The following is a 12,483-nucleotide window of genomic DNA, read 5'->3' as shown; positions in this document are numbered from 1 at the left end:
TTGCTCTCATGATTTGGTAAATAGAGGAAATTTCCACGACAACACTTCCTTATTGTTGTCTTATGCTGAAGGCAGCATCATAGCCAATAGGCAAAGGCTGCGTGATAGTGCATGGACAGCATTCCTGAATATTGAGCCAGTCATAATGGGGGTTTTCATCTGTTCACTCATACCCTTGCGTCTTAGTTTTGAGCATCCCTGGCGGTGGAGAAATGTGTGTTTTCTCTTCTGGAAGGACAAGATGAGTTTTGCCGGGTGGATGAAGCCGCATCTCAGATTTAGCTTGTGCGGCTGGGATCTCACATCATTGTATGTCACAATCTGTTTTAACTAATGTATCATATTTTGACTACAACGATAACTTATCGACTAACATCATTGTGGAACATCATGGGTAAACTCTTGGCACCTTTCAGCTTGAAAAAGTGGATTTCTATTGGTGTGGGGATTTAATAAGGGTGGCAAGTAGCCTAGTGGTTAGAGCGTTGGACTAGTAACCGAAAGGTTGCAAGATTGAATCCCCGAGCTGACAAGGTAAAACTCTGTCGTTCTGCCCCTGAACAAGGCGATTTAAACCCACAAGGCCATCATTGAAAACAAGAATTTGTTCTTAACTGACTTGCCAAGCTAAATAAAGGTAAAATAAAAATAGTACAGAATGATGTAATATCTGTCTGAATGGATCCATCAGATGTTGTTGAAGAACAGATACTGTATCTCCTGTACTACACATTACCTTCAATAACATCACCCTCACAGGCTTTCTCCAATTACCCCCAATTACCTGCTCCCCATGTTATCCTCCAATAACAAGTCCCCAATTAACCCCCTCCTGCCCCATCCTCCCTACAAGCACCCCCTGGTGGCCGTGTGCTTGTTTTTTAGCCGGGGGCTCATTTCTCCCTATATCAGAAGCTCCCCTTCTCTCCTCTTCCTCTCCCTCTTTCACTCTCACACTCTCTGCAGGAGATACCAGACTGACAGACACTCATCCTCTCTCTCTCCCTCTCTCTCTCTCTCTCTGTCTGCCTGTCTCATCAGGATAAGATTTACTGTTGCCAGGTAGGTCAGAAGCAGAACAAGGTTGTGTGTCTATCATTGTTGTTTCACATGTCTGGTTACTGGTGTCTGTGTTGAATGGTGTATATTTTAATTGATATCACTTTTGTTCATGTCTTTATGTCTACAGAGTGTTCTGTCTGCAAGTTCTTGGTTTGGTCTCTCTCCAACAGGTGACAGAACTCTCCCAGTCCTCAGCCTTGTCTCTCTCCAGGTGATGAGCCTGTGTGGCTGGCTGTGGCTGCTCTACTGTCTCCATGTCCCTGGGTCTGTCTGGGGTCTGGATGGAGGTGGAGAGGGGGCTTGTCGGCTGGAAGCTAAGCCCGTCTCCGGCAGTGTTTATCGGGCAGGAGATGTGGTCATTGGGGGCCTGTTCCCCATCCATGTGGAAGCCCCTCTACCAGAGCAGGAGTTCAGGAGCATTAAGGGAAATTCTACCTGTACAATGTATGCAGCTTGTGTGATAACAGCTTTTTGTCATTGTGTTTTCACCTGAAGTTAATGTGTATTCAGTTTACCTCCTATCTCTCTGTTTCTTCCTTTCATCCGTCTGTCAGGTTCAACCAGCGTGCTTACCGCTGGCTCCAGACTATGATCTTTGCTTTGGAGGAGATTAACCGTGACCCAGCCCTCCTGCCTAACCTCACCCTGGGGTTCCTGGCATCTGACACATGCCGGTCAGAGGGCACTACCCTGGGGGCAGCCCTAGCCATGGTGACCGGCAAGGAGACCTCCGTGGTGGGCACAGAGTGTGGCACTACTCCTGAGGTTCCCGTCATCATCGGGGATGCCCGTTCCTCAGCTTCCATGGTCGTGGCACAGACCCTCGGGCCGTTTGATTTACCCATGGTGAGGCAGGGGTTGGATTACAGGTTGGGATGAGATGATGCCTCTTTTCACATTACATTTCTAGATTTGCCTCTCTCTAAAGTTTAATTCCTTCTCCATCTGCCTCTTACAAATTATAATTCTCAGTCTCATTGACTCCTATTTTGGAGCTCTACAGGCAATTATCTCTCTCTCTCTCTCTCTCTCTGTGTGTGTACTATCTCTCTCTCTGTTCTCTCCCAGGTGAGTTACTTTGCCACTTGTGCATGCTTGAGTGACAACTGGAGGTACCCCTCATTCTTCCGTACGGTACCCAGCGATGCCTTCCAGGCTCGGGGCATGGCCAAGCTGCTGCGTCAGCTGGGCTGGGTGTGGGTGGGACTGGTGTCAGAGGATGGTGACTATGGCAAGTTTGGGGTTCAGCTGCTTCTCCAAGAGCTCCAGGGATCTGGGGTGTGTGTCGCCTACTCTGAGGTCCTCCCCAAGGTATGACCTCACTCTGATAATCTGACAGTATACTCTCTCTTTTGCTCTCGTTCTTTCACTCTGACTCCCCCTCTGTTCTAATCTAATAGAAACGCTCTCTCTGATTTTCTCTGACACTTTTCCCTTTCTCTCACTGATGGTCATCCCCAAGTTACCATCTAAGAGAAAGATCAGGCACATTGCAGACACCATCAGAGGATCTACTGCCAGAGTGGTGGTGGCATTTGTTGGATTCGCGGGTCATTCAGGGGTGAGCAGTTACCAGTCAGAGTATTGTTAATGATTTGTAACACAGCTGTAGCAGTGTCCTTGTGTCTTACCGTGTCTTGATGCCCTTTATGGACACAATCATATCCTAATTGATAATCATCTATTTCATCTTGACTATCTTGATCTTTTTAACCATTTCATTCTCCAGGCCCTGATGGAAGAGGTTGTCCGTCAGAACATTACAGATAAGCAGTGGATTGCCTCAGAGGCCTGGGTCACTTTCTCTACTATCGCTGCCCCAAAAAACCTGCCCTCTCTTGCCGGGACAATCGGTTTTGCCCTGAAGAAAGCTGAAATTCCCGGCCTGGGGCCTTTCCTAACACGCCGCCATCCAGACAGGGACTACCAGAAGTCCGACCCCTTCCTGAGGGAATTGTGGGAGGAGATGTTTGGGTGTTCTCTGGGGGTTGACCCCAGCGTGACACTGCCATCCAGGCGACAGTGTACTGGGTCAGAGGTCATACGTGAGGGAGACTTTACACCTAAATCTCACTTTTTTGTCCTGATTCCCAATGTTATTTCAGTAAAATGAAGTGTCAATCCTAGGTGAGGGGGAGAGCCAGTATGCTGACGTGTCTCAGCTGAGAGCCAGCTATAATGTGTACAAGGCTGTGTACGCCATCGCCTATGCCATACAGGATATGATGGCCTGTCGACCAGGGGACGGAGTCTTTAATGGTGGACAGTGCCCTGATATCAGGAAGCTTCAGCCCAGCCAGGTGAGAATAACATGTGGATCTGTTTTCAAGTTAAGAACACTAATGTTTCCAGTTAGGATACAGTGAAACACTTTGTAAGGTTTGAGTTCTAAAGAACAAAAGCCACAACTGGTTCTAACTCTTAATCCTGTTCAAATGCCCTTTTCTATTTGAGATTGTTCATTATCTGAGGGGAGTGAACTTCAGTACTCCTGTGGGGGAATCTTTCCACTTCGACATGAATGGTGATCCGCCTGCCTCTTATGACATCATCAACTGGCATGTGACCCCCGAGGGGATGGCAGAGTTTGTCCAGGTCGGACATTTTCTATCCTCTGAGGGATCTGACGACCAGTTTCACATCGACATGGATAAAGTGGTGTGGGGCGGGGGCAGCAGAGATGAGGTTAGAACTGTTGGGTTTGGTTTGTGTGTGTGTGTGTGTGTGTGTGTGTGTGTGTGTGTGTGTGTGTGTGTGTGTGTGTGTGTGTGTGTGTGTGTGTGTGTGTGTGTGTGTGTGTGTTGAGTGTGAGATTTATTGAGTTAATCACCCTGAGGCAGACATACAGAAGAGAGAAAGCTGGAAAAGACAACAAAAAAATAACAGTTGGACGTTATCTCAGACAGAAAGCTCATCAACATGTCTGTGTCTGTGTTTAATAATGATGATAATAGCAATGATGATGATGATGATAACTTCTTCCTCTCCCCCCTCTGGTAGGTCCTTGTGTCTGTATGCAGTGCTGACTGTCCCCCTGGTACCAGGCATGCGGTACAGAAGGGGAGGCCTGTGTGCTGCTTTGACTGTCTGTCCTGTGCTGAGGGAGAGATCAGCAATACAACAGGTAGTCTATCAACGGTTCTGATTCCAATTCATGTTTTTCCTCAATCCTGATTTGTCCTGATTTGGACTCCTCATTCTTCTTCCTTCTCTATCAGGGTCAGTTGAGTGTATTAGGTGTCCAGACCGGTTCTGGTCCAACCCTGATCGTACGGCCTGCATCCCCCAGCTGGTGGACTTCCTCTCCTACAGCGACACCATGGGCGTCATCCTGTCTGTCATCTCAGTTTCCGGGGCAACACTCACAGCCGGTGCCCTGGCCACCTTCCTCTACCACCGTCACACGGCCCTGGTGAGTTGAATCATATGATCATATATAGAGGTACTGGACAGAGATGAGATTGTGTCATATAAGGATGGGACTTCTGTCTAAATGATCATTTTCTGTCTCTTTACAGGTGAAAGCCAACAACTCTGAGCTCAGCTTCCTGCTCCTGCTGTCACTCAAGCTCTGCTTCCTGTGTGCGCTGGTTTTCATTGGCCGGCCGAAGCCGTGGACATGCATGCTGAGACACACCCTGTTTGGTATAAGCTTTGTATTCTGCATCTCCTGTCTGCTCAGCAGGACTGTGGTGGTGCTGGTGGCCTTCAGGGCCACTCTGCCTGGAGAGAACCTGATGAGGTACTTCAGCCCCACCCAGCAGAGGATGGGTATCTCACTCTGCACACTCATCCAGGTGAACATCTAGTTTTTACTATATTCTTTAGGAATGTAGTTGTTTCCTTCATTGACCATATTATTTGTTTTCTAGATACCTAGTTTTCCATCCACCTCCGTTCCCTTACACAGGTGCTGATCTGTGTGCTGTGGCTGGCCTTAGCTCCACCCCGACCTGCTGAGATGAGGGGAAGAGAGGGTCGGGGCCCGAGGGTCATCCTGGAGTGTGAAGTGGGCTCTGTGGTCGGCTTCTCTCTGGTGCTGTGCTACATCGGCCTTCTGGCCTCACTCTGTCTCCTCTTAGCCTTCCTGGCCAGGAAACTCCCAGACAACTTTAATGAGGCCAAGTTCATCACCTTCAGCATGCTGATCTTCTGTGCCGTGTGGATCTCCTTCATCCCTGCCTACGTCAGCTCTCCTGGGAAGTACACAGTAGCTGTAGAGATCTTTGCCATCCTGGCCTCCAGCTTTGGGCTGCTGTTATGTCTGTTTGCCCCAAAATGTTTCATCATCCTCCTGAGACCAGAGAGAAACACCAAGAAACACATGATGTCCAAATATTAACTTACACATACTCAAATCGTTATTTAGGGCTCGTTGACATTCATTTCAACAGGGGAATGTCCATTCTGTTTGGAAACATTAATTTCCTGCTATACCTTCACTATATTACTTTGTTAATAATTGTATGTGCTCCTATAATGTGTCAGAATGAAATACGTCTATATGAACAATACCAATAAAGTTTACGTAGTGTCTACTCATGCTGGAAGAGTTATTATTGAGTCTGACAGTCTGACAGAACTTAGACCCCTACACATGATTCCTTCGTCACCCAGTCAGTGTGTGTGTGTGTGTGTGTGTGTGTGTGTGTGTGTGTGTGTGTGTGTGTGTGTGTGTGTGTGTGTGTGTGTGTGTGTGTGTGTGTGTGTGTGTGTGTGTGTGTGTGTGTGTGTGTGCATATGAGTGTGTCTGTCCCTCATAGTATAACAAAATGAAAACAGGCACATTCCACTGTCTGCTTACCCACTGTGGGAACCTCTCCACTCCCGATCACTCCCTCTTTATACCCAAGAAGACACAAGGCTGTAATCACTGCCAAAAGTGCTTCAACAAAGTACTGAGTTAAGGGTCTGAAAATTATGTATATGTGAGAGTTCAGTTTTTTTTATATAAATTTGCATTCATTTCTAAAAACCTCTTTTTGCTTTGTCATTGTGGGGTTTTGTGTGTAGATTTATGACGGGAAAATAAGTATTTAGTCATTTTTAGAATAAAGCTGTGTTGCAGCCATCTGTGGCTAGACCGATGCAGTTTATTGTCATCAAGAACAAGGCATTGGCAAAGGTCAGTGAGTCAGCAGTTGGAATGATTATTATTCCTCCAAATGTGCTTATGATTTGAAAGAGTTTATTGCTGTGTTGTTTTACCAGAACACCCAGCTGCTTCTTAGTCGTGACATCAGTACTTTCATCAATAATCAATGAGTAAGACTCCTAATGTCCTTTTTTGGTTCCTCATCAAATCACAAAATCGAATAAAATGTTATTTGTCCCATGCGTCAAATACAACCTTACAGTAAATGTTTACTTACGAGGCCACAACCAAAAAATACAGACAAGAATAAGATATAAAAGTAACAAGTAATTAAAGAGCAGCAGTAAAACAGCAGTAGTGAGACTATATACAGGGGTACCGGTACAGAGTCAATGTGGAGACTAAATACAGGAAGTACCGGTACAGAGTCAATGTGGAGACTAAATACAGGAAGTACCGGTACAGAGTCAATGTGGAGACTAAATACAGGAAGTCAATGTGGAGACTATATACAGGGGGTACCAATGTGGAGACTATATACAGGGGGTACAGAGTCAATGTGGAGACTAAATACAGGAAGTACCGGTACAGAGTCAATGTGGAGACTAAATACAGGGAGTACCGGTACAGAGTCAATGTGGAGACTAAATACAGGGGGTACCTGGTACAGAGTCAATGTGGAGACTATATACAGGGGGTACCGGTACAGAGTCAATGTGGAGACTAAAGACAGGGAGTACCGGTACAGAGTCAATGTGGAGACTAAATACAGGGTATTACGGTACAGAGTCAATGTGGAGACTAAAGACAGGGAGTACCGGTACAGAGTCAATGTGGAGACTAAATACAGGAAGTACCGGTAAAGAGTCAATGTGGAGACTAAATATAGTAAGGGAAGTCCCCCCTGTATTGGACAAAAATGAATGGCAACATATTGGCAGTGAGCAAACCATATACACATTGTCCAATACCACCCAATTCGGCGTTGATTCATGCAAAGCATATTGCAAATGCCATATGGCTATTGCCAGTTGTAACACTTTAAAAATTCAACAGGTGGCGAATCCGCTCCACCGTGGTTTTTCATATTGGATATGTAACCCAAGTCAACGTCCAAAAGCAACATTTTGAAAAAATGAATTTTTTGTAAAAACTTATCACCCCTTAAAAAAGTGCTTTCTGGACCGTTTTTCGAAATTCTTTCGATTTTTTTGTCAATTACACATGTGTAAGAACTGTATGAATATACTTTTGTCCAATTTTATTATCATAATTTTTTTTTTTTTTTTTTTACTTGCGCATAAGGAATATGTTTTGTCCAATTTCAATATGATTTCATAGGAAGTCAAAAGTCAAAAATGTCAAAATTTTGTAAAAAACTTCACCACACCCTCAAAAAGTGCTTTTTGGACCGTTTTTCGAAATTCTTTCAAATTTTGTGTCAATTACACACGTATAAGAACTGTATCAACATACTTTAGTTGTATTTTAATATCATATATATATATTTTTCTTTTTACTTGTGCATAAGGAATATGATTTGTCCATTTACAATATGATTTCATAGGAAGTCAAAAGTCAAAGTCAAAATTCACTTTTTTGGGGGCCAAATGCCATATGAAATTTGACATGCTCAAAAATGCTAAATTGACTGGTCTGATGAACACAGGATGGCCGAGCAGTGATAGTTGTACATTTCCATCACTCGTTGTGTTGATTTCATCATGTCCATTAGGTGATTTTTTTTCACTATAGAATCATATTGCAAGTGCACGTGCATTTGCAATATGGTTCAATGGACAATTCCCATATGAAATTTGACATGCTCAAAAATGTTAAATTGACTGGTCTGATGAACACAGGATGGCCGAGCAGTGATAGTTGTACCTTTCCATCACTCGTTGTGTTGATTTCATCATGTCCATTAGGTGATGTTTTTTCACTATAGAATCATATTGCAAGTGCACGTGCATTTGCAATATGGTTCAATGGACAATTCCCATATGAAATTTGACATGCTCAAAAATGTTAAATTGACTGGTCTGATGAACACAGGATGGCCGAGCAGTGATAGTTGTACCTTTCCATCACTCATTGTGTTGATTTTATCATGTCCATTTGTTTATGTTTTCTCACTTTTGCAAAGTCACTGTGCATTTGCAATATGGTTCAATGGGCATGTACCATCACGATTTTGTCATGCTATAAAAATCCTGCAGGAATGTGAAATTGACTGGCACGATGAACTCGGGATGGCTGGCCAGTGATTCTGGTTCATCTCAATTGCTCGTTAGGGTTGATTTCAGAATGTCCATTAGGTGGTGTTTTTTCACTATAGAATCATATTGCAAATGTACGTGCATTGTTGTGCAACTGGTAAACCAAAAATAAAAATAAGGTGATTTCTATATGTCCATTTGTTTATGTTTGCTTACTTTTGCAAAGTCACTGTGCATTTGCAATATGGTTCAATGGGCAGGTACCATCACAAATTTTTTGTCATGCTATAAAAATCCTGCAGGAATGCAAAATTGACTGGTCTGATGAACACAGGATGGCCGAGCAGTGATAGTTGTACATTTCCATCACTCGTTGTGTTGATTTCATCATGTCCATTAGGTGATGTTTTTTCACTATAGAATCATATTGCAAGTGCACGTGCATTTGCAATATGGTTCAATGGACAATTACCATATGAAATTTGACATGCTCAAAAATGCTAAATTGACTGGCCTGATGAACACAGGGTGGCCGAGCAGTGATAGTTGTACCTTTCCATCACTCGTTGTGTTGATTTCATCATGTCCATTTGTTTATGTTTTCTCACTTTTGCAAAGTCACTGTGCATTTGCAATATGGTTCAATGGGTAGGTACCATCACGAATTTGTCATGCTATAAAAACCATGCAGGAATGTGAAATTGACTGGCCCGATGAACTAGGGATGGCTGGGCAGTGATTCTGGTTCATCTCAATGGCTCGTTAGGGTTGATTTCAGAATGTCACTTTTGGTGATGGTACCTCACTGTTTAAACATATTGCAAATGGACAAGAGTCACCAGCAAGTCACCGTCCATCAGTCAATTAGATATCATTCTGACAACAAACTGATACAAACTGACACTAAACCCACTTTTTCCAACTCGTTTAGTAGCCAACTATCACATACTTCAGAGCTGGCCCAAAATTCACAATGTCTTATGTTCAAACCATAAAAAAAAACATAAAACACGTAGTTACGTTCTAGCTGCGGGTCCATTTCTTATGTTATGTGTAGGCCTAGCTGAGGCGACCCCGAATCCCAAGTTTCGGCTCGATCGGTCATTTGGTGTCCGAGCAAAACCCTAATTGGTGCTGAAAATCCACTTTTTTCCATGACTTGCTACGGGGTCCTTGAATGAGCTATCGGACAGAAACGTTGGGGTCTGTCTATATGGGCCGAGACTGTCGCAATGCACCTAGTCTTGTGTCTCTGAGACATTTCTAAATGTCGCCATTTTCGTAATGGTCAAAATGAATTGAAGTCATTGCAAATGTACGAAGCTGTTTCTCGGTCCGAGAACCGTCTAGAGCCACGTAACTCACCACGCACTATCGACCTGAGGTCTAGAACACCAATTCTAAAGTTTCGGAACTTTAGGTCTGACGGTTCTTTAAAAGTTCCAACAAGGTTAACTAATGCAGGCAGTGTATGTCTCTACGCACCCCAATGGGTCCCTCCTTCCAAGCTGTGTGTGTGTGTGATTTAGTTTTCCTTTGAAATTTTATGGGACAAATGACTGATTTACAGTTCATGGGGGTTGCCTAATCACATATGTGAAGTTTTGGAAAGATCTGACTTTTTTTACCCCTCGAAACAGCCCAAGAGACACCAATTAAGGCACTTCCGGTTGGCACAGGAAGCTATAAGTCAACACATATCCTCACTGGGGTATGCTGTTACAGAATCCTGAGTTTTAAGTCCTTACATTAAGAATTGACTGATTTACACAGGGTTGAATGCACTATGTCTATCAAACTGCAGGCAGGTAATGGAAAAACACTTTTAGGGTGATTTTAACCACTTCCGGTTGATCCAGGAAGCTCAGAATCAACACAGGTAGACCTCATACTGGCCTGATGGACTGTTACCAAAGACAGGTTCATACGGCATTCATAACCCATATAGGCTTCAGGTTGAATTTAGGGGTGCAGGCAATGTATTCCTATGGGGAGAGAAGTCAATGCAAACTCTTTGAAGTAAACACCTTCTTTTAACTATTAAGGGTTAATGCCACACGGTCAAGGTTAGGCTTGCACGGATCGGGAGGACCTTAGGAACGTACCTGAGGTCAAATTGTGCTTCTCACCCTAAAGGTTCTCTCACTGTCACCCAAAAGCAAATGACGTGGTGGGGCAGGCTTAATTTTGGGCCTACTTTTCTAATGGTCGCTGCGCTTAGACCGAGCGAGCTACGGTCAAGCAGGATATCTCGTTGAACTCGGCACGGCCTAGAGATTATGGTAATGCCATTGCCTGCTCTCTGTGTCTTTAAGAACCACACTTTTTAACTCCATCCTGGCTGTGTGTGCGTGTGAGAGCTTTTCTTTGACATCTATTGGGAGAAATGACTGATTTACAGTTCAGGTGGGTTACCTAGTCACACATATGAAGTTTTGGAGAGATATGACTTTTTTAACCCTTCAAAACAGACAGTGTGACCCAATTAAAGGCACTTCCGGTTGGCACAGGAAGCTATAAGTAAACACATGTCTTGATTGACATAAACACTTACAGAATCCTGAGTTTTAAGTCTTTAAGTTAAGAATTGACTGATCTACGATCTACACAGGGTTGAATGTAGTCATTTTCACCTTTGAAGGTTATGTACATCAAAAAACACCTTTTGGGTCAATTTAACCACTTCCGGTTGGTCCAGGAAGCTTAGAATCGACACAGGTAGACCTCATAGTGGTCTGATGGACTGTCATAGAAGACAGCTTCATAAGGCATTCATAACCCACATAGGCTTCAGGTTGAAATTAGAGGTGCAGGCAATGTATTCCTATGGGGAGAGAAGTCAATGCAAACTGTTTGAAGTAAACACCTTCTTTTAACTGTTAAGGGTTAATGCCACACGGTCAAGGTTAGGCTTGCACGGATCGGGAGGACCTTAGGAACGTACCTGAGGTCGAATTCTGCTTCTCACCCTAACGGTTCTCTCACTGTCACCCAAAAGCAAATGACATTGATGGCCAGGCATCATTTTGGTTCTGCTTTTTTTCAAGGTCACTGCACTCAGAGCGAGCTACGGTCAAGCGGGGCGTCTCGTTGAACTCGGCACAGTCTGGAGACTATGGTGATGCCATTTTTTGTGTTGATTTCAGAATGCCATTTTGGTGATGGTCCCTCTCCGTTTAAACATATTGCTAATGTACAAAAGTCAACTAGCAAGTCAGTGTCCATCAGTCAATTAGATGTCATTCTGACACAGAACTGATACCAATTGACACCAAACCCACTTTTTAGGCTTTGTGTGTCTTTAAGCACCGCACTTTGTCACTCCATCCTTGCTGTGTGTGTGTTTCTGTGTGTGTGTGTGTGAGAGAGAGCTTTTCTTTGACATCTGTTGGGAGAAATGACTGACTTACAGTTTATGGGGGTTGCCTAATCACACATATGAAGTTTTGAAAAGATCTGACCTTTTTAACCCTTGGAAACTGCCACTGTGACACCATTTAAGGCACTTCTGGTTGGCACAGGAAGCTATAAATAAACTCATATCATGATTTGGGTATGCCTTTACAGAATCCTGAGTTTGAAGTCTTTACGTTAAGAACTGAGTTATTTACGGAGGGTTTAGTGAGTGTGTGTTATTTCAGAAAATCATAGAAAATCACAGAAATCTCGCAGAGCTCCGCAGCACACTTTAAAAAGATTCGTAAGAACACCCTGCAACTGGATCTGTAACCGTTGAAAAAAAAAAACACCTATCCGTGAACATCACCTAGGTGTCGTTGTACGATTTCTCTTAAATGACGATAGATAAATGGCTGGTTCTTTTTTTATTGACACCGGAGGCTCCTTGACTTTGACGTGAAGTGGAAAAATAATTTCTCTATTTTCATTTTGGACCTTTAATCCCAGATGAATGGCCATAACTCAAAAACCGTTGAGGCCTAGACGCCATCTTGTTCGGGGCCAACTGCCCATTATGCCGCCCCTACGCTCACCGAGTTTCGGCTTCTAAATATTTTCAGTTTTCGAGATAAGGCCCCGTCGTGAATCGTGATGTTTTGTCCAATACCAATATGATTGCTTATGCCCTCTTGTGGGAATTTCCGGGAC

General features: G+C 43.8%; 1 protein-coding gene across 1 annotated transcript; it reads left to right on the top strand.

Annotated features, from left to right (window-relative positions):
- Nucleotides 1-954: 954 nt before the first annotated feature.
- On the top strand, nucleotides 955-5,602 carry LOC115136588 (extracellular calcium-sensing receptor-like). The gene is made up of 12 exons (XM_029672126.2): nucleotides 955-1,062; nucleotides 1,233-1,506; nucleotides 1,617-1,908; nucleotides 2,131-2,373; nucleotides 2,525-2,623; nucleotides 2,792-3,107; nucleotides 3,190-3,362; nucleotides 3,517-3,747; nucleotides 4,063-4,186; nucleotides 4,281-4,474; nucleotides 4,581-4,859; nucleotides 4,973-5,602. Exons 2-12 carry the CDS (start codon nucleotides 1,277-1,279, stop codon nucleotides 5,402-5,404), a joined length of 2,613 nt encoding a protein of 870 aa, XP_029527986.2. The 5' UTR covers nucleotides 955-1,062; nucleotides 1,233-1,276; the 3' UTR covers nucleotides 5,405-5,602.
- The last annotated feature ends 6,881 nt before the right edge of the window (nucleotides 5,603-12,483 follow it).

Source organism: Oncorhynchus nerka, linkage group LG11 (genome assembly GCF_034236695.1).
Source record: "Oncorhynchus nerka isolate Pitt River linkage group LG11, Oner_Uvic_2.0, whole genome shotgun sequence".
NCBI lineage: Eukaryota > Metazoa > Chordata > Actinopteri > Salmoniformes > Salmonidae > Oncorhynchus > Oncorhynchus nerka.
This window is presented reverse-complemented; position numbering and strand designations above follow the sequence as displayed.